Genomic DNA, 23,837 nt, shown 5'->3' with positions numbered 1-23,837 from the left:
GCAAAGGGCTGATGTGTTTAGTTTGCTAGGTATCAATTGATACCATGCTCAGCACTCCAAAATATCAAGTAAAGACCTTCAACAAAAAGTTCCAAGAGAACAATGTGATCTGCTGTCTTTCAGTGGGAAAAAAGTAATTTTTATACACATATATAAATAAAATCACTGATGGAAACACATATAAGGCTAAACAATAGTCCATCTTCCAAACTTAAGCTAGTAAAAAAACATCCAAGACTGTACAGCATCTGAACTCTGAAGCATGACACTTGCAAATGAATCTTTATCTGTCCATGGAGCCTCAGTGATACTCAGTGACTGCACAAGAGCTCAACCATGTGATTCACACTACAGCTTCATATATTTCCAGATGAGTCCTTTTCCCTCTAAAATGCTCCATCTGCTATAGATATAATCACATAAATGCCATTTAAGTTATCTATGATTTATTTCTAGAATCATTTTAAATCTGTAGCTTAGCTTTCTACAATGATTACCAGCATTTTAGAAGTTCAAAAGAATTTACTTTTTACTGTACTAGTCTGTGGTATGAAGCTTGAATGCAGGCTCTTTCTGAAAACACCTCTGAAAAAAGAAGGGTATATACCGCAATGGAAAACAAACCCATTGCTACGACCTTTACTGTAAAGCCTATACTAAGGCTTACTTCACTAAAAGAGGTAGTAGTCTCCATGATGTCTTATTTGCAATTTAAGCAGTACTAGAAGCCTCCTCTGCACTGAATTACACAGCACTCACGAAGCTACTGAAGTTGCAATATTGAAATGAGGCATCAGATTCTGAAACTTTTAACATTAAAGGTATTTCATACTTAAATAGAAAGCATAGCATGAGCTGAACTAATTGAAATGTTATTTCATGGGAAGAAATCCAACTAAATATATCTTTCTTCAATTTGTAAATCTAGCAGGCACCATTAAATGAAAAATGCTAAATTTAAACTATGCACCCAGTAAATTAACCAAAAAACATTACAGCACAATATAAGAAATAGCTTCCAAAAGTCAAAAAATTAAATATCAAATAAAAATGGCTTATATCTTATTTCCTTGCACAAACCACAAGTGTAGTCTTGCTTCTTAAAAAACAAGACCTAAATCCCCTTCTGCTTTCTAACAAATTCTAATTAAAAAAAGGGAGAATAGATCATTAATTGCAAAAAAAGAGCGTCTGCTTGACTTGCACAAGTTGCATAAAATGGCCTTAATGAGTTAGAAATGTAGCCGAGTTCTATTAAAATGTACGAAGTTTCTCATCCTGTTAATTATTACTGTAAACTTTGTTTCTTTTTTAGCAAATATTCTGTCTTTCAATGAAATAAAGACTTCTAAAGCATGAATGAATCCACTTTGTGTGTATTCTTTGCATATATCCCATTTTCTATGTTTCCTAGGAAACTTTCAATCATTGCTACATCCTATGTGGAAGGGCATCCATGTTTCTCTAATGGATAAAACCATCCAATTCCACACAAAGTACATTTAGAAGAACTACTGAAGCAAAATACTGCTCTTTTCTATAGGAAACTTATAGCAATTAATTTAGAGAACTAATTTGGACAGCTACCAAATGCAGATGGAACAGCAACATCTAGGATTAGTAATAGTTTTTTACATGCGGTCAATCACAAAAACCTTCTCTGTTCCTGCTAAAGTCCACAATAGCATTCTGTGTTTTCTAGCACAACCCAAGTGTGCATTACGGTTTTTTGCATTTGTTCATTCTATCAACAGCCTATTTACTTTCAAATATCTGCAATATTTTCTCTCTTCACTAATAATCATCTCTTTAATGGTAGTTAATTCAGTAAAATAGTTTGTACAGTTTCTTACAGTACCATCTATGGAAGACACTATACAAAATAAAAGTTATAGAAAAAAATTATTTGGAAAATTCAAATAATGGATCATTATCCCTTAGTGTACAGCAAATATACAATTAGAGCTTTCAAAATGAATACTATAGTATTCATTCAATAGTCTGCAAGCATCTCTGTGTTAGTGTCTAATTAGTCTCCTCTTGGTTACTGATTAATCACACAGCAACCCACAACAGACCCTTAAAATCTCTGGGATCAACGTGATTGTACTGACAGGTTTTGCTGATGGATATGTCAACTACTTTAAAAGATGTCACATATAGTAAATTTTAAGTGGTATCTACATAAAGTACAGCCCAGATACTTGTAGGTACCACAAATCCACCCTGAAACTTGTTTTAAATTTCTGCATACTTTAAACGTTCCTACCAGCCTATTAAAGACTATTAATGAACCTTCACCTTTAAGTGCAGAATTTGAGCTAGAGATGAATGGACATTTATGTTCCTTTATGAAGTTTTGCATGCTGTTTTAAAACCATATATGATTTTTAAAAGAATAGCGTACCAGAGAGAGGGAAACACATCCATATTGTAAAATGTGTTTCATATGGCTCCTGAGTAGTAAAATCCAGCACGTTCCAGAACTAGTTCTTTTTGGATTAAGATAATGTTATACTATGCATATTAGAAACGTACTCCTTTTCCCAAGCCCTCCTCTCTTTTTCTCAAGTAAGAAAAAGGACTGTAACTTCTACAGCTATGACAAAGGAAGTGCAAATTAACTAAAAATCAGCTAGGCAAACACACATCAGTAAAAGCACATTGAGAATAATGGAAAGCTATATTGATTTTCTCGCTGTTTCTCTTTTAACTACTCAAGGGGAATAAAGAGCTAACAACAGTCAGGTCAAAAAGTTCATTCAAAAATCAATGAAAAGATCTCCCTTGATTTCAGCAGCCTTGTAGCTAGTAATGTATGTTATCAGGAAAAAAAAATAGCAAGTTCCTTTTCAGGAAAGATCTTGAACTTCACACCTATACAGGAAAATACTTCAAGGCTTATTCAGTGATGAAAAAAGAACACAGAAAATACACATTAGCTTACCGAGTCCAAAAATCTGATGTTTGAGACATTTTGGATCTCTCAGTTACACACATAGAGGTCAACATAGGACTAATAACAATTTAAAGCAAAGCACTTGAAAGGAAACTGTGGCAGGTTGGTAGCTGATGCCCACACAGCTCAACCATCTGTGCACTGATGGTGAGGTAGATGATTGGGGAAAGTAAACCTCACCAGCTGTGCTACATGGAAATCAATTATCTTTCAGACTTCAGATACCTGTCTTGCTGAAGCAGTAAACAACCAGATGCCCACTCCTGTAATGTTATCAACAGTGACTTCAGTCTGCTCTTGGTTTAAAAAAAGAAATGGTGGGGATGGGGAAGGAGATTTACAGAGACTGGGTATGTCTCAACAAGTGTGAATTTAACAGTGCTCCTCATCAGGCAAATTAAATATTTTACAATACACTTTCCCCTTTAGGTGCCCTCCTCTTCTGTTACTAGGTGGAAACAATTTAGCAAAGATCTCATTAAGTGAGGATCAGGTTCCTCTGTGCTTCCTTCCTGCTCATTCCTTGTCCCCTCGCACTTATATATGCAACATGCAGCTGTGGTGCACAGTCAAGAATAAGTGCTAGGAATAGAAGTTCCACTCTGAATTGTTTCCAGCCCTAACACTTCTGATTTTAAGTCTACAATAATTCAGCTATAGCTGCAGGAGCACTAATCATGATGAATTTATGTGTTCTTCATTATATGAGCTGCTTCACTTTAAAGGCTGATGGTATGTCTGCTATTCCCCTTCCTCCTGCTCTCATACAACTGCAGATACTCTGTTCCATTTACATGTTGTTTTCCCAAAGTACCTTGGATTACATATTTAGCTGCACTGTCTTAAAATGTGTCTACATTACTGAGGTGTAGGGTAGGATTAAGATTCAATTTCTGGAGCAATTTGAAGAAGGCAGTCAACAGATTAAGTCCCCTTCCCCAAAGCAGATTCTCTTAAAGCTGGCATTATACCAGCTTTTGCACAGATGCATCTCAAATTACCTGCACACACTTTATATGTATGTCTTGACATATGTATGCACGTGTACACATATGTATGTATATATACACACATACAAAATAATCCACATTGTGCCTGGTACTATTCTGTTCCAGAGGAAGCAAAGGTAAAAGTGGAAGGGAGGTGGGGGAGAATGGAGCAACAATTAAAACTTGGTTCTCGTGGGTAGATGTACATCTAACTCACAAACCAGAGGTTTCCACTGGAAACATAAAAACCAGAGCGCTCTGTAGTCTGTCAGTTCTCACATGAGCTGGGAGTCTCAGGGGCCTCTGTAGTAGCCATTGAACCTGACCTCCACCCAGGTAGGGTCATTTTAAATTTGACTCTTGGCACACACCCAAGAAAGGAAGGCATTCAGAGGCAATTTGCTTTTGTCAGAGTTCTGCTTTGTTGTCATTTGGGGAAAATGTCACCTAAATAAAGGGGAAGATACATAAGGCACGGAAACTTCCTTTTTTGTAAAGCAAACATAGTAGGTGTGCAAATGTCAGCAGTGGGAGGAGAAAGAGGAAGTAAGAAGCTGGGGGAGCCACAAGAAGTGGAGGAAGATGATGGGGACAGGAAAAAAAAGAGCATAGCAGGAAGAGGACCAGAGATGGGGAAAGGGATAACACCACCAGTAGCAAAAGAAGTACAAAATACTGCATAGGCCTATATTCTTCTTCCCTGTGAATATCCTATGACCCAGTGATCCTTGCAGCATTGTAGTCGCTTCCCCGTAGAAGATGGAACTGAAAAACATTCCCCCTCTCAAGATGTCTGGGCCTGGTTTCTGTAATTCCCTCCTCTTGCCCCAGTGTGAGAGCTGGGTCTCTCAGAAGCAGCATACCACTCCAGAGTGGTCCGCCTTCCAGTCCCTTTTATTGAGATCTGACAATCTCTGTGGATTTATCCTCCCCTACTTGCTCTCCCGCTCTCCCCCTCTCTCTTTCATGTGTACTCTACAGAGGGAGTTGAGATGTTGTAACCAGACAGCAAGCTGGGGTGAAGAGCTAAGGACAGATGTGCTTCCCTCTTCATTTCTGTCAGGGAAGACAGAGGATGAGAAAATTCTTTCTGAAATGAATGGAGCAATTCACACCTCTCAGAGCTGTTGTTTCAAGCTACATTTATGTCTCAAGCCATATTCATCTCCATCATGTATTCTCACTCAGCTCAAGACATCCAACTGTAATGAATAGGTCATTTCACACCTTTCTGAAAAGTCTTCTGTTTAAAGGTCAATTTCTTCTAAGTGCTATATAATCCCCATGCTTATCTAACTGCCTTGAAATCTGGCACAGTTAGTGCAGGTGGTGAGCAGTATTATTGATCTAATATTAGAGGTCATTTGAGTCAAGAATTCCCAAGATACAGCCTTTTTTTTTTAAAAAAAACCCCAGCATTCCTTAACACTGATTGATTGTACCAATGTTTCCTTTGTGCACACATCTAGAATAAAACAGAGGCCAGCGTCTGAATTGCTTAACATTTACCCTAGCAAATGGAAGGCATCAACTGTCTCCTTGGTATTCACAGTTCAAATGTTTTTTAAAATTTCAGCTCCACACATGCAGTGAATTAAACGCTCAAGACTTCAGGGAGTTCCTGACCCTTTGAGTAGCTCTGAACATCTCCTTCTATTCCTAAATAAAACCTGGGAAATCCTTAAGAAAAGGAGGCTAAGAATCCTTATTCCTTCACTTACTAAGTGCTCAGAAGTTAGACATGAACTGCAGTTAGTCCATTTTGAAAATTAAGAAAAATAGGAAAAGAAAAGGTAAGTCATATGTCTGGAAATAGTTCAAAAGAGAGAGGATTAAGGGGACAGGTTAGATAGGTCAATGGAAGCCTACTCTAGGCTCTGGTGGGACCTCAGCTCAGTAAGATTGAGCAGAATAAGCATCAGCAGCTTGGGGAAAAAGTATGCATATATGTACTGTGCAACAGCAGTGACATATGCAAGCAACTGCAGGGTACCAAGTACCTGCCATACAAATGGTACTTAAAATACCAGTGACTTAGTGGAACAGCAAGGATGTATAAACTGAAAATGGCAGCAAAAGAGGCTGCAGGAAAGGAAAGAAAACACAACTGTATGTTTCCTCTCACATGCTTCTAGTCACTGTAATTACTGTTGAGATGCTGAGACACAGACTGTATCTGTGAATCTTTTCACTGGCCTTATCAGCAGCAACACTCTCAAAGGATTCCACTACAGGACCATAATTCCCATTTATGTTTCCAAGCATGTACAAAAGACAAGGAACATTTAGGAATCACCTGATTCCTATAGGTAGATGCAAATTTTTACCTGCTTTTTACTGCTCAGCCTGGCACACCAAACAAGTTTGCTGACTTCTTCCATTGCAACATCACTGGAAAAAACCTGCTTTGCCTCAAGTCGTATGCAACCTGCCTAGCACAGCATCAAAATGAGACACGGATGAATGGCCTGACTAAATCCTTAAAGGACTTTAATGATCCTTTTTGCCTTCCACCACACAAAGGAGGGGCTCAGCTCAACAAAAGTGACTGTAGTAGAACCCATGTCAAGAAAATCACAACTCTTCTAAGATGCTCCAGCTCATGTCTCCACAAATTCATTGTGAGGTAGATAGCAGCGTACATATAGTGAGTGAATGGGAGGGTCTGTAGGTGTTTCTTTCCGACTAATGCACCTTAGGTTTATATTTTCCATTTGCTGGAAGCTGCAGTACTATCAAGCAATCAATGATTTAATTAAGGTATTTTTCAGTGAAATTCTGCTATTACTATTTTGTCATTTCCCTTCATTTCTGAAGGGTTGACATTTTTCAGCACTGAGAAACTATTCATTTAATTCTGTAAGTAACTTCAAAAATGAACCACACATAATTTTACAAACAACTGAGCATTAGTGAATAAAAGCAAAGTTACCATGGAATGTGTATGGAAACATATTCAACCTCCATTAGAATGCCAGAGATGTTTGTTATAGTCAGTGTTTTAAAACTGAATGCAGATGAATTCACAATAATGTGACATAACAGAATACTATTGGAAATGTCTACTCCAAAATTGTGTATACAGTCACATACTTGCATATAAATTACACAGAAATTCAGCCTAAATGATGCTAATAGAACATAAATTCTGACAAAAAAGATATAAAGCAGTAACTGAAAGAGTGGAGAGGTAATCTGATGAACTAATAGCTACAGATATAAAAACAAAATAGAATTCTGGCGATTCATTCAAAGAACAACTGTTCCTTGAACTTTATCTTCTTATTCAGATATTACCCATAAAAAAAACCTGCATTCAAAACTAAACACAAGTAACAAGCTATTAAGCAATTGATCTGTGGATGGCAAAACAGCACTTTCATAAGGTATCAGAGTACATCAGATAAATGCCATATTAAATGAAATGAACTCCAAGTACTAAGTCGACCTGAATCAACTTTGAAACTAAGATTACGTGTCAAGAATGTAAGAACTCAAAAGTAGGTCAAAAGATAACTATTCCCTTTCAAGGGCTTAAAACTTATAGGAAGAGTGGGTTCATCTGTGCTTTCACAATACATTTGTTATAGGAAGGCAAGTAAAGACGAGTTGCAAAAGTTCATCATGAACAGTTGTACCATAATTATTTGAAAACACAAAGTCACGTAGTACTTCAGTATTTCATCAGGGGCAGGACAGCTGAAAATGGACAGGTAAGACAGAGACAAAAGTGCAAGTGCAACAGGAGGAGGCAAAATCACTCTCTCTACAGTCTTTAATGCAAGGTGATTCTGGTTCTCAGTATCCAAAAAATGTGTGGGGTTGAGAGGAGGGAGGGGTGTGCTACTGAAACTCTTTTCTTGGATGGAATGAAAAGGGAAGACATCTGACTTAATGCTCCTAAAAAAAACCCAAAATTCCCTGAATGATAATTGTTACACATGTGTTGACAAAGACTCATACAGGCTACGTGTCAAAACGATAGTGTGACTTTTCTTGAATCATTGACAACAACAGATATACTGCTGCTTCTGCTCATCCCCCGAAGTATGAAGTGTTGCTGAAGCCACCTTTGGGTAGCTTTACACAGATTAGTTTTTTCTTATGTCATACAAATTTATCATCCTCTCTATTAAACAGAAGAGCACTCCACAGAAATAAGGCCTTCTCTCAAACAGAATGAGGAAGATAACTAAGCTATTTTAATCTCTCAAATAAAGGGTTCCTGAGCTTCCTCTTAAATAATTTTTAATTAAAGTATTTAATAGGATGATTCCCACATAGAATACTAAGCACATATCCTTTTGATTTCAAAAGGATTGACCCAGGGAGAATTTGGGGCACAGAGTACCACAATACAGAACCAGCAGTGAGGGAGTAGCATAAAGTGGAACTCCCTTGGATACAGCAACTCTCAGGGAAAACTTTAAAATCCTAGTCCCAGCAAAAGCAAACGGTGCTCCAAGCATTTTATTTCCAGGAGTTACATTCATCCAGAAAAGCAGAAAGCACTGGTTTTTTCACTATAATTCAAGTTAATGGTTAAAAATAAGTTAAAATGGTTTCTGAAAACTTAAATCGGTCATCTGGCTTCTTGCTAGTCCACACCATAGTCTGTGTGCAAAAGGCAGTATATTTAACACCAGTAAGTGTTCTCAATACTTATTTTTAAAAAAATAAGTATCTAAAAAGAGTAAAGTAATATTTTCACATGATGAGAGCTTCTTGTACATGACTATTTCAATTAACAGATTAAATGTAATTTCTTCCCTTTTAATTAACTTACCGGGTCGACAGTATGTCAATAAGTTCTTTTCTGTTCTGGACTCTGAGTGTATTAGTTTTGTATCTGGAATCCTTACTAACTTCAGGCAAATTCAGGATCTAAGTAAAAATAAAGGTCAGTAAGAAATGTGCTTGGCAGGAGATATTTATATAGCTAAGGAAATTCATTACTGACTTAAGATAGCTTTCCAAAAATCCCTACTTCTCATTAATCTTTTAATATAGATTAGGAATTTAAGAAAAGATAATGCCTCCTGGTTAATGTTACATAACAAGTACAGAAGAAGACAGAAATTAAACTGAAGATCCAGATCTTAGTTGATAGCTTTCACCATTAGCTAGGAGAAATTCTTATTGTAGAAGCTTGTAAATTATTACTGTGAGGCTGGAGAGATCTGTGGGATTATCCTGCACTAAGTTATATGTCACAGAATAAGAAATATGACTGTACTTCATATGCTATGCTGAGAAAAGCTATGTCTAAGAATATTTCTTTCCACTTCAGTAAATTCTGTCAAAAAGGCAAAAAAAAATAAAAAGGTGTTTTTCTATTGAAATGTCATAGTTTTTCTTTATGATTTCTTCCAAAAGAATTAATAAAGAAAATTGGTGGTATAACCTCCAAGAAAGCAGAAATATCTCTTCTATATGTAACTCCCACCTGGCACATTAGAAGTTTAATCATCATGCAAAGACAATGAGAATTATACTATAAAGGGAATTAAATGTGGAATGAGTCTTAGAATTTTGTAGAGGCATTTATGAGACAGGGTAGCTGTGTGGACAATCAATACTTACTATATAATTTATCTATTCATGCCACAATGTATTGGTATAGAACACAAACAAACAGAATGAGTTGTGCTTTCCAAATTTAATAATAAATATCACAATAACATCAGCTACAGGGGAAGGCAGAATAGAAGCTTACAAAGAAAGAGACGGTCACGTATTCTTCGTGTATTCTTACTCACTAACACACACTCAAGGTCAATTTTATTTATGATGAGTCTTACAATCATTCTAAACATGCGACATTTTTTTACAGCACCATTTCCATTATGGCTTACAAAAAAACCAGTACCAACTCAAAGCTGAAGTCCCTATAAGCCCATCATCCTATCTCTGCCTGAGGCCGAGTGCTGACGCTTAGGAAGAGTTTAAGAACAGGGCCAGTACATATGGTACTTCCTTAACATTCATCCAAACTCCAGCCATCTATAGATCAGGGCATTTCTGAGTTGGAGCTGTTTTCTATGCCTTTAGCAATCCTCAATGGATTTTTGTTTTATTAGCATGTTCAGTCACTCCTTGAATCCATATGCCTATGTACTACCACATGTAAGTGATACATAGATTGGTGTCAATCTCTCTGATACTCACCTCAAACCTAAAATTCTACTAATTACTCTGAGATTGGTTCAGACCGAGGCCACTATCATTTAACGACTCCTCACTTTGCTGGAGTGAATAAGGATATGGCTTCCCTTCCAAGTGAATAGCTGTTGATGACTTAAAACCACCAGCAAAACAGGTATTCTTTCAACAGATATTTAGAGATATTCAAAACAGACAGACACCTCTGACATAGTTGTTATCTAGAGTGACAAAACTAAGCATGGAAACCAAGGTATCGGTAAGTTATGTTAGAACAATGACCATATTACATAACTTTTCTGCAGATTTTTATCTGCAAGGTAACATAAACCATCAATCTAGTGTCTTCCATCAACACTTAATTCACGGTATATTTTCTTTTCCTTCTATGTTTACGCAATCTAGTTTACACAAGTCATAACATATCATAATCTAGCTTCAGAAAATGTTCTTCTTCTCCTATCTGAAAGTTTAACAATAATATTGGCATCCCCTTAAAATGATCTCTTTTTAATACTGCTATTTGGCAGTTACAAATCATTGCTTTAGAGAAAAACATCATGCAAGGTTGTTCAAAGTAAATGATAGTGAATACTTATTTATGAGAACTTAAAAAACCAAGAAATTAATCAGAAAACTGTGGTTCCATTTGATGAGTTATATGAAAAATGATCATATGGAGTTGCTCACTCCACTGTTTTAATTAACGTTACTGACTTCAGCTTTAACTTTATGTCCATCTGTTGTAAAGCTGCATGTCTATATATCTTCTCAATTTTTTTGTGACTAACAAATGCACATTTGAGAAGTTATTCATTAATGTGCCATTCACCTTTCAGCATCACGCTGCCAATGTTATTTTCTTTATTTCACTGCGACCACTTGGAATGAAACTGCTGTTCTCTGTTTCTAGGCCTCCTTCAATACCTAAGATGCACATTCAGAGTTTATGCTCTCTGTGTGTTGTCGCCCAACACTAGCAAACCTGTTGGTACTCTCCTTTGCTGTACACAAAAGCTCAGTCTTCTGAAGGCTCTTGCTCAGTATTCCTATTCAGACCGAAGCAGCACACATCAGGATTTGCTTTTGTAACACTTGACCACTATGAAATGCACTTCAGCCAGCAGAGTTACAAAGTTTTTCTGCAATTATCCAAGTCCTCAAACAAGCTACAGTTAGTTGTCATTGATTTGGAAAATATGACAGTGAATTATTCCAGTTTTTTTCTTTCTGCTTGCCTGAAATATACCATTGAAGCAGAATGTTTGCAATTGTTTACAGCTTGAGCCAGCTGTTACATCTCTACGGTATGTGTCTTCAGGGCAACAGCTTCCATACAGCCTGTATTTTTAGCACCAGCTCATCTCAGAAAGGTTCTCTAATAGCAATTCCAATGTTTGAATTAGTGGTCTCTGTATTTACTACAGGTTCACTAGGGTGTTGCGGGCCTTCCCATAATAAAGTCCTCTTCCTTTATTGGCTCTCCCACTTCATGATGTTTTAAGTTCCAAATCACCTTTGACTTAGCACAGAGCATACCCCTAATGGGTTTCACAGCATTCCACTGACTTCCACATCACTCCATTTCTGGGCAATTTAACGGCCCAGATACATACCTACAATAACTCGATAAGGGTAAAAAGACCATTCTTTTTAAAAACAAATATGATAACTGGTTTATAGAAAAAATCTAACTGTTACCCAAAACTTGAACTATTTTTTCTGTTTTTTTAATCCCTTTGAAATGTGAGCAATCATCATTTTTCCATGTTCTGTACCTCCTACTTTCAATTCTAGAAATACCAGAACACCTTTCTAAGGATGAAACAAAAAAACTGTCAGCATGCAGACTAGGGCCAATATTCATCTCACTTAATCCTACAGATTCTGAGGGTAACGCAAACTCTAGAAACGTTGCCTCATTTTCTGGGGTACCATTCACTCCTTACTGATTACAGAAGGAGTATGTAGCAATAAGCTACACAGTCTCTCAGCTGCACCCTAAAGTGAGGTGAATGCATGATCTGAATTTTTAGTGCCTTCTAGCTCACACCATGCTGTCAGAACCTACTGAGCCAGATCTTCAGCTCTGCCTTACTCAAGGATGGCAAGACGACCAGCATTGGGTACATAATTCTTCAGGTGATAAAGCACCAAGAAGACATTCACAGCTATGTCCTGGGACTTTCTGCAAAGATTTCCTTTATAAGACAATGAGTCTTTGATGAAACTGAGTTGTGGCAGGTAGACACTTATTCAGTCATTGGTCTTCATTCATGTTAAGATAATGACCACACTATCATGGTTGGACACCTGTATGAAGAAAACCCACTGAGAAAACTTTGAAGAGGTTAACTTGCTACCTATTTAGAGAGCCAATTCAAGCAAATGAACCCAGACCCCTCCAGACAGCAAGGTGGGGATATGTAGCCCAAACTGCACTAAGAGAGAATTGCAACTGCACTGTCTTCTTATTCCAGTTATTAGTTGTGAACATCCACGGAAATGTGAAATGTCTGACATGAACAAATGGAGGAAAATAATGCTCAATTTCCTGAGGCTGCCAGCTCATTTACAGTGTGATTCATTTAGGCTAAATATCCCAGTTCCCAGAGCAAAATCATAATGGCAGGAAAAAGCTAGAACTCTCATTTTAAAAAATTCTGTCTATTGCTATATGCAAAACTTCTCTTGTCCCTGCTTACATGTTACTGGGGTCTTTTGTTTGGAATGTTGCTATACTTTATTTAAGAAAAATTGTTTCCCTACAACCACTCCTTCTCTTTTAAAATGTATTCACTGTCCAGGGGAAAGTAATTCCAGGTATTAAAACAACAGGAAAAGAGTATGTGAAAAATCCAAAACTATTTTACAACTTTCCAAGCAACCCTCTGTGAAAACAGAATTGCCAGAGTCGTGTTCCTTCAGTTCAAAATAATGAAGATACCAGATTTTGAACGCAGCAGTCCTGTTTGAAGATTTGTTCTTCAACGTCGTATCTCTGCACCACTCCAAAGTCGGCCCACAGTCCTGTAATATTTCTTTTCTAACAAGTCTGCAAGTCTCTCTGTGAGCGCATACTACTGTTTGAAAGGACTACACACTTGGCTGCTGATTAAAGTAGCACAAGAACCATCCATCTCCTAGCTTTGGTTTGTTAATAGCTGTGCCTACCATGTATTTTATGGAGAAACAGTGTGAACATTACTTCCTGAAAAAGGCACCAGTGTGAATTCCGTGACATTCACCGTTCCAGAACTGGAAGGCTGTCAGCTTGTTCGGTTTTTAGCAGCTGCACGGACTTCAAAAGGGGTTCAGCACCCATATAGTTTGGGAATGGAAGTGTTCTGAATACAGAGGCAAAGCAGAGAACCCGTATCAGTCACCTAAACTACCAGCTGGAACCCTAGGGTTAGAATTTATACTCGCTACTTATTTTCACGAAAAAGGGGAATTGAGAAGCAATCAGTAATTATTTTCCTAGTCAGAATGGAAACTATTACACATTTCTGTACTGTCACCTAACACACCATTACCTTGCACACAGTGACAAACTGCTGATCATTTCCAGCTCCCACCACGATGTAGCCATCCTTGGTCTTAAAAGCCTGGAAGAACAAAGATAGGTGATAAGCTGTAACTAAACTATAAAATATTAGCACATCTTTTAAGTGAAAACCTTGTAAATAATGTTCAAATTACTTCCTTAAACATTTCCATTCAGATCCAATCTCTAGTTCTATAAAAGTGGCTCAAAGTCATCCGCAAGGATGGATGCAGACCTTTTGATTTTTCTAGAGTTGAGACGTTACCTTGGTTAAGAGTTTATTTGCTGAAAATGTGTCTTGAGGCATCCTGAAGCTTTGCAAATGCATCCCATACTCACAGGGACTGAGAAGGATTTACCAGGATAACACTTACTTGCCAGGAGTTATTTATGCAGCTTCACTCTTAGCCTGACTGAGAGCAGACAGCTGCACTGAGGTGTCACAGACAGACCCTGACCAAATATGCAAAAAAAAAAAAAAAATTGCCAAATAGCAATGACAAGTTAGGGACTCTCATGGGGATGAAAGGGATAGGCTGTATCTTTCCAGCTCTTCAGCTGGAGATTAATCTATCTCCTTGGTCAGTGGTCTCAAGATTGAGCTCCTGAAGAAAATAGGACTTCTTTTCCAGCTTTGAGGATTTATCTTTTTTCTTTTGATTTCATTACAGTGGCCTTATTGGCACATTTCATGGTGAACAGAACATTTAACTGGGTAGGACTTAACAGCTGTCATTTCAGTCTAAATCATCTCCACTTAGATTTTCACTGGAAAAAAGAATCTGTAATTGGCATCATCCTCGATTTTTACCACTGTGTCAGGGCATCTTCTAAAATTGGATAATGCAAACAGATTCCCCTTTCCTTCACACCTCTTCCTTATACAAGGGTGTGTAACTGCAGTTTCAGTCATACGTGCTACAATCACAACTTTTGCAAGTATTTGGGAAAAATTCTTTTGCTATTAAGCTCACTTCAGTGCAAGAGGCCAGCACAGGCTGCTGCACTAATGGTGATGAGGCCTTGCAACACTTTCTTGCAGAGAGCAAAACTCATCTTCCATTCTCAGAAATAATTTTTTTTATGAGCTATAATGTCCTGATCTAAAGGTGTGAATCCTTACTACAAATTTTGGTAAAATAACACACAAATATAAGCCCTAGTGTGGGAATGCTTCAAAAATAAAAAGTCTTCTCATGCCACTGTGGCTTATTCTTCTTCACAAACAGGAATATGCTATTCCAACTTGCAATCTTTTGTACAGATACAACTACATCCACACTAAGACTCTTTTACCATTTGGTACAGTCAAAGCTTTAAAATTGTATGTGGAAAATTATGTCCACTGAAATGCAACTAATTATACATCATAGTTAGGCTACAACCTGTCTGCTCTCGCTGTGTTTCATTTCCTGGTAAATAGTATTGGTCAGTGATAAAGTTTAGCGATTTTTCACACATCTAATTAAGCATTTCAGTCTAAGATTCTTAGCAAGCAAAGATGAAATTCAGCAAACATTTAGTCCCAAGTATGCAAACAAAGTCCCACTGACTTGGCCCCAATACAGTAAAAGTCTAGAAGCATGCATAATATAAAGGTACTGCATACTCACGCTGAGGAAAGCAATAAGCACAGAAAAAAATTGGGGAAGAGAATACAGAAAAGAAAGTTGTATATGAATGCATAAACATTTTTTAGGTATATCTGTTCATGTAGACTGGTATATCTGTTCAGAGCCTGGTCTAAGAATATGTAAGACATTTCTCCCCTCCCTTCCCTGCCTCCCCCTCCCCCCCAAATAAATGGCTTTTAGTAGGAATAGTGATGAACTAAAAATGTCAGTATAAACTTACTACCTTTAGTTACAGGCAAGATCTCTTTTCTGAACACCCTGTCCAATTTCTGACCTGTCTTTGCCGATGCTCTGAATTCTAAAATCAGCCACACACATTTCACACAAATTATGGGCTAAACACTACACGTATCTGTGTGCATATGTAACACAATATATTTTTTATTGGTGTGACCACCTACTACTTCCAGTAAACACAAATTAGAAATTCTTTTACACATTCTTTTGAACTTCTAGTCTGGATGCCTGCAATATATGTCATATGTATTTATATACAGACCCCCTCCCTCCGCACTCCAAAATATATTTAAACTGGTAATATGGGCAAATCTTAAAGAGTTTACTATTTATCAGCAACGTCTTTTAAGACTCACATCTTTCTAAGAAGACTGCAATCACACAATAGCTGCATACCACTATGAAACACGCATCTGTACCCATGGGCTGCCCATGCAGCAGCGGAAGTCACTTTAAATTTAAGGGCCTGGTTATAAGTATTTGTGCTTCAGTTGCTTTGTGGAATGTGTGGGAAAACTGATTATTCTTAATTGCATTGTATGTCTAAAAAGCTAAACCAACAATCATGTCATCCTTGCACAACAAAAATGGTATCATCATAAATGCAGCAGTGTCTTTTTCCATGAAGCTTAACTCAAATGTCTTCGGCTGCTATTTTAAGCTTCCCATTACAAAACAGCTGATTATTTGCCAGTCATTGCTGCTGATAAAGCAGAAACTTCCAAATGTTGTTAGCACAACATTGATGCCAACATTTAAGGGTGATAACAATGGTTTTATTCATCACCCATAAATGTACGCACACTACAGGTTACCACAGGTTACTGTCTGGTCACAGAAAGCTTCACAATCTTATTATACAAAGGAGAGTAAGGGCAAAGTGCAGACAGATTTTAATGAGATTTTGTTTTGATAAACTGCTGTCCATCACATCAAATCATTTCACATTAGTGCAATAAAAGGCACCACCCACACAAGGCAAAAGTCTTTTTTCCCTTCCCCTTTTTCTGAAGAATGAGGTCTTCTGATAAGATTCTTGAGAGCACGAGCATGATTTAACCTGATACTTCCGTGTGGTATCCTGAGCAACAGGACATCACTCAGTGAAGGCAAGAAACAAAAACCAGACAAAAAAATTAGTCCACATCTTATTCATGGAAAAGGCAGGGACAGATTGCATAGCATCCAAAGGCATAGCTTTTCAGTATGGTGTAAAAAGCTTGGGGGTTTCCAGGAAGATAATCTGTAAATTCACATTGATATATAGTACATGACATCAACATATGTGTGTTCAAAGCCAGATCTATGGGTCCAGTGTGCATGCATCAACTAAAGGATGTTACAGGACCTCATTAAGACTTAGCACTTCTCTGAATTTGATCCTAGAACACTGTGTATACCTGACATACTTTGTGTACTGAAACACTTTGACCTCCCTAAACACATGGAATATAAACTCTATCCACGTTCAGAAATATGGTTAAGTGGTTTACAAGTATTCTCCAAAAATGCTATATAGGCTGTACAATAAAGATGAAGGCCAAACTTAACCGTAGTTCATTATTGGAGTGGACAAAGACTTGCTGAGATAATGTGAGGCCAAACTAGCCAGTCTTTGCACAGCTCTAAGTCAACAGCCTTTCAAAATTTGCCAGCTTTAATGGTGTTAATGAAATACCATCAATCGCTGGTATTATTGCCTGCTTTATGAATTTTAAGCCTATATATACTATAGCAATCATCAGTTTTACATAAATATCTTTGCATGTGTTTAAAATTGCATGCTGATTCCACAAACAAAACTTTGAAATGTAAGGGACCAATTAAAGGGTATGCCAATTCCAATAAAATGATCAAAAGTCCAGGTCAATTTTCAGTATTTAAAGCCAAAACACAGAAATCAAAAAACCAGAACATCTGCTGCTGCATACAGTGATGCTTTACTCCCTGCCATCAGGTATTTATACACATTCATAAGATCTCCTTGGTCTCCTCTCCACTCCTCCAGGATAAACAGTCCCAGCTCTCTCAGCCTCTCCTCATATGAGAGATGCTCCATGCCCTTAATTAGTTTCACAGCCCTTTGCTGGACCTGCTCCAGTATGAGCATGTCCTTGTCCTACAAACCCCAGAAGTGGACCCAGTTGCGGACCCATAACTGTATCCACTGGTTATTCATCCTCACCGGTGCTGAGCAAAGGGGAAGGATCACCTCCCTCGATCTGCTGGCAATGCTCCTCCTAATACACATCAGGATGGCCTCTTTGTCACAGGGGCATACTGCTGGCTCATGTTCCATTTTTTGTCCACCAGGATCTCCAGGTCCTTTCCTGCGATGCTGCTTTCCAGCCAGTCAGCCCCCCGTATGTACTGATGCATGAGGTTATTCCCTACCACACACAGGACTTCGTATTTCCCTTTGTTGAATTTCATTAGGTTCCTGTTGGCCCATTTCTCCAGCCTGTCAAGGTCCCTCTGAATGGCAGCACAACCACTTGGTGTATCAGCCACTCTTCCCAGTTTTGTATATTCTGCAAACCTGCTGAAGGTGCACTCTGTCCATCATCCAGGTCACTAATAACCACGTTCAACAGTACTGGCCCAGTGTACCCCTGGGGATGACACCAGTGATTGGCCTCCAGCTGGCCTTCATGCCACTGATCACAACCTTTTGAGCTCGACAGGTCAGCCAGTTTTCATTCCAACTCAAAAATCTAAATCTAAATCAGTACTGTTGAGGGAGGGCACAGTGAGGGAACTTCATGGTCTAGTCTCAAAAGCTATTGGCAGATCAAATCCAGCACACACTGAAATATAGCCTCTAGTCACCACCATTAGTAGGCAGCTTCCCAGTGCCACAAGGACTGTCAAGGTCTAATGCAAAGGATGCAAGTGCCATCCAGGCAGAAACTAGATGTCACTTCTTCAGAGACTTCTGAGGAAGAATTTGGAGACCAAACAATACTTGGAGAGACCAACAGAACAAAGCATTGGGTTTTTGAAATTGGAGGATTATTCCACATTTAGGAGAGGTTAATAGCTTTAATTATCTGAACAAGCTACTGATTATTTTCATTACCAGTTACCATATTGGCCCCTTTACTGATAACGGCAGTCAATGGTTGAAATATTTGAAAGCTTCCAGGCGTCCCCTTGCAGGAAGATTTGCACTACATCAGGTATGGTAAAAGGGGCGTATTACTCGTCTTTATGAGTTTTCTTATCTGATGTCCCTATGTGAATAACAGTTGGGATCCATAAAGATACTTACAGTCCCTTTTCACTGGGAATAGCTGATGTTAGATACCCTCAGATTTGAAGTATCCTGCAAGACAGCACTGCCTTTTGATTCATAAAGTTGAATACTAGCATCTCTAAAAGCATCCAATGACGGATCATGAGGAGAACAGCTGAGGGCTTGCGGATAGTCACTATGTATTGGTGAGTTCTGGAGCAGGGCTTAAAAGGTAGTAACTTTTGAATGCCTTTTAAGTGCTGTTGGTTTTACAGAGTGTCGTGGTTTAGTCCCAGCCAGCAACTCAGCACCACACAGCTGCTCGCTCACTCCCCCGACCCCGATGGGATGGGGGAGAGAATTGGAGGAGTAAGAGTGAGAAACACTCCTGGGTTGAGATAAGAACAGTTTAATAATTGAAATAAAGTAAAATAGTAATGATAATAATATCAATATAATAATGATAATAATAATAATAATATACAAAGCAAGTGATGCACAATGCAATTGCTCACCACCCGACGACTGATACCCAGACTGTTCCCGAGCAGCGATCGCTGCTCCCTGGCCAACCCCCCACAGTTTATATACTGAGCATGACGTCATATGGTATGGAATAGCCCTTTGGTCAGTTTGGATCAACTATTCTGGCTGTGCCCCCTCCCAGTTTCTTGTGTACCTGGCAGAGCATGGGAAGCCGAAAAGTCCTTGACTAGCATAAGTAGTACTTAGCAACAACTAAAAACATCAGCGTGTTATCAACATTCTTCTCCTACTAAATCCAAAACACAGCACTATGCCTGCTACTAGGAAGAAAATTAACTCTATCCCAGCTGAAACCAGGACACAGAGCAACAGGCTGATTGCTCCAACTGGCATCATGAAGCAGCTTGCTTAAGATTTTGGAAAGATGCCATCCTTTTATAAAGGCTAGATACAGTACTTCTGTAAGGTACATGTTTGTCAGCACAACAGGGAGCGCTCTCAGATGACATTAAGGGACAACATTCCTCTGAGCTCCTTCCCAAGGTTGGCACAGGAGCAAGCAGCTTTGTGTGAAGGCTGAATGAATCTCTGGGACCAGCTGGGGACAGCGCAGAACAAAAACACCTACTTGAGAAGCCTGTAAACATAAAACCAGAAAAAGCTAAACCAATATTTTCAAACAAAGCTTTGAAATATATCACCAACATTTTTAAAAAAAAGAGATTCATTTCATATGCCACTCCTTCCTCTCCCCTCCATCATCCCATTTACAGCAGTCTCTTCACTCACAGGATCAACAAATAATTACTCAATAAAGTACTATGTGACTATACATAGGTCTCCCTTTATGTGCTTGAAAGACTTCCCTGATATTAATGGGTGTAGTCAAAGAGAAAAGCTGGTCTCTTGCAGCTTAGAACCACAAAAAATTACAAAGTTACTTTTAATTTATTGCATAATTTGTTTTCAATTACACTTTGAAATTTCCAGTGTGATATTCAATTCAATGCAAAGGTCATTTAAGGACAAGCATTCTCTAGTCTTAATGTAGATTAAAGGCTGCAATTAAGAAGGTGATGTATTCAGGATTTGACTGACCTGTACACAGGCTCTCTTCTCCTGCCAACCAAATATATCTACAGCATATGTTGATTTTCTCCTCTCTCCAACCCTATCAAACTCTGGTTCCCAAATACATTAAAGAGTAGGAGATCCTCAGTTTTGCTTCAGATCCAGAACAGTTACATTCCTTCTGGATCGGATAACCTTGGCACATCATTTCTCTACCTTTACACATTAGTTTGAATAAAAAGTCAGCTGTGCCACAGAACCATGGAGTAGCCACATTCTTTTTTCTTTCCAGGGAAGGGCACAATCTTTTCATAACAACTCAGTATTTAATTACTGTAACAAATGGGAATAAGACCAAGAAGTTTGGCCAGCGGTAGTTCTGAGCAATACATATAAATCATAAAGACCACACACTTGGAAACTATTTGCCTACTTTGCACTCTCTTCCAGTGAAAGCAAACAGTGAAAATAAAAAATGTAAATTTCATGACTGGATTAATGTATGCTGAATGCTCTCACTGAGCAAACTGAAGAAGGGCATTCCACACAAAGATTTCACTTTTTCCCTCTGGTCTTCTCAACCCGCACTACTTGTCTCTCTCTTTACTGCCATGTTGCAGGATGTACTACCCTGCAACTTCACAGCTACCACAGTCTACCAGATAGATCAACATTAAGAATATCTGCAATAATTCTCTTGCAGAGAAGGGAAGTTTGACTGGATGCCATGAGTTTGTGGGAAAGGAGTTTACAGCAAGACTGGGAATGACTACTTTGGTCTCTGAGATGAGGCAGAACACCAGCACTGATGTCAAGGAAAGCACACCACAGACTGCCAACCAGGGAGACCATTCACTTCTACAGATCCCACGATGCATTTGACAATTTTTCTGATCAACTTTCAAGTTCCATAGATGTGTGAATGCAGAAAAACCAACTTTGCCTAACTGATCCAGGAGCAAAGCAGATGAGAACCATTAAACGTGCTCTGAATGCGCCTTACTGAAAGGGGCAGCAAAGTTAGCACAAAATCACAGCATCAAACAGCGATATCTACATTTGACATTATAGTGTATTACTCTCAACACTCACTCAGGAAGCAGGACAGCCTAGTTCTGCTCTCCAGACCGCGTCATCTTTTTATCCAGTTGTTGCGTAATGTGAGAGGTATAAACTGCTGGGAACAGACTGCAACCAAGGCCTCTCCGATCCCAGCTCACTGCCCTAAGAAATAGGTTGGAGACAGGATCCCTCTCTCACTTACTCTTCTTCTGGTCATATGATATTTGCGCTGTTCATTTCCCAATTGACTAGATGCAATACATAGATTTGTAATCTAAAAGTATCAGTTGGGCGTACTATTTACCAAAAAGACTTTTATAGCTGTTATTTCTTATTCAATAGTAAAGTGAACGTTAACTTTGGATTGCATACCCTTATTTTTAGAGATGAGATTTTTCTCCCGATCATCTCAACATATGCTGCAAGGAAATGAAACCATTTTCTTTGTTATCTAATATGAATGCAATATATGTCTAGGCTCACCACCCTAAAAGCCATTTTAAAACTCCTGGAAAAGCAGTGAACAGCTTTAAAGTGGGAAACTTGTCACTTTCCCAAATTTCTAAAATTTTAAATACGTAAACCATACCTCAATTAAAAATAAATTCTCTGGTATGGTAAGCTGGCATTAAAACCATTCCTTGCTGCTCAAAAATAAAATATCAGGCACAGAATCATATTCTCCATCGCCACATTAGTTTTCCATTAGTTTTTCAACAATGAAATTACACACACACAGACACACACACACAAAATAAATAAACTTTAATCACAGTATCACACTGGAGCCAGTGTAATTAATGTTGTGTCAGCATTTCCATTTAAGCCACTATTTTCAAGAGGTTTATAGCACAGCCATAAAAATTCAGTTAGGCTGAAATTAAGCAAACAAGGTCTTATACAGCAAGCAACATTTAAGTATATATACAGACAGCAGCCAGTTAGTACTTATATGGGAATTAAAATAGACGCTTACTGATTTTAAAGGGCACTGCAGAGCTATTTTTTTAAACAGTATTTTTCTCAACATTTATAATAATCTCTCAAAAGCCTGAATCCATGCTATGTTTCCTTACCCTTTTTCCTTCTCACACAATAGTTCACACAATTTCTTCCAATTTTGGGATTGTAAGCATTGTTTTTTTGTTTCACTTTTAAAGTAAAAGAGTGCAATGAAAACATTTCTTTTGAAAAACAACACACATGACCACAGTCTGATCCCGATACAGGCCTCCAGGCATTACTGAAGCAGAAATGACAAATAGTTCTTACACCTTCCAAAAATCATAAGATATAGCTGTCTGGAAAATCTGAGTACTCAAATATGAGGTTTTAAGAGTGCTATTTAGAATTTAATTCTAAATAAGGTCCTATTTCAGTTTTCAGTAGAAATCATCAGAGCAGGATTTGTCTCAATATTTCTGTCCTTTTACCCTCTCTACTCTTTGGCTTTAAGTGATGTAGTGGTACAATTTCTAAAGGTGAGCTTTGTAATACTGACTACCTTTTTGGTAATTCATACTGAGCCAATTAGCCTGGCATTTCAAGCTGCACACAGATGACCCAGTGCAAGCAAACTAGAACTCAGACCAGGCAGGCAGTGCTATTAACTTAAAGGTCCTAATAACTTAATGTCCTGCTATAAAGAAGGCGCTTCAAAACACCAAGCTGAATCATTTTTGAGTTTCTCTGACAACCAGCCAACCGAGAAAAGCAAGGGATCAAATTAGCACCGATGCTGACGAAAGTCAGCAAAAACACCAATGAGGACATAACAATTACAGGGGTGCAAAATTGGCTGCGTTTCACAATTTGGCACTTTCATAACTTAAAATAAACAGCACTCATATTTGAAATCTGCCATTTAGCTGCAGAACAGGATGGACAAAGGCAGGAGAACCTCCACTCCATTCTGCCAATGTGCCTTTGCTGTATTTTGGAGTTTTCCAATTTCTCTCTCTCACAAACAGTATGTGATCCTATGTACTATTCAGTACACACAGTATGGTGAACTAAGGATGGACTTCAAATATTTCAACATTGACTCTTCAGTATCCTTGATTTGTGGTTTTAAGTCAGACTCATTAAGATTTATTGCATGCAGTTTGTTTTGTTTAAAACACTACTTTATCTCTAATCAAGGATTTAAAAAATGAACTGGCCAGACATCCAGGATGCACACTATTTAAAGCCCTGAACTTATGCCAAAAAAATCCATTACCAGGCCATAGGAATAATGCTAGTGATATCTATTTTAAAAAAATGAAAAATAATGCTTGATGACTGGAACATTTATATATAACTAAAAAAGTCAGAAGTCCCTTTCCTCTTTACTTTCCTGTAGATTTCTATTAGGTTTCCTTAAAACTATAAAATTCAGACTTCTTTTTTTCTGTAGCATTCTTCTTTTATTGTTCCCCATTACTCTGAAAAATATTGAAATAGAATATATTAC

The 23,837-nt window shown here is 38.1% G+C and overlaps 1 protein-coding gene across 1 annotated transcript in view; it reads right to left on the bottom strand.

Annotated features, from left to right (window-relative positions):
• The window catches only part of SUGCT (succinyl-CoA:glutarate-CoA transferase), a 336,377-nt gene that overhangs the window by 199,763 nt on the left and 112,777 nt on the right, over positions 1–23,837 (bottom strand). Inside the window, exons 10-11 of the mRNA XM_075704878.1 lie at positions 13,647–13,718; positions 8,735–8,832 (exon numbers count right to left, since the gene is read on the bottom strand). Coding sequence (XP_075560993.1) covers positions 8,735–8,832; positions 13,647–13,718 — 170 coding nt within the window. The remainder of the gene's footprint in view (positions 1–8,734; positions 8,833–13,646; positions 13,719–23,837) is intronic.

Source organism: Pelecanus crispus, chromosome 2, assembly GCF_030463565.1.
Source record: "Pelecanus crispus isolate bPelCri1 chromosome 2, bPelCri1.pri, whole genome shotgun sequence".
NCBI lineage: Eukaryota > Metazoa > Chordata > Aves > Pelecaniformes > Pelecanidae > Pelecanus > Pelecanus crispus.
The sequence above is the reverse complement of the archived record's forward strand: the minus strand, read 5'-3'. Positions and strand labels throughout refer to the sequence as shown.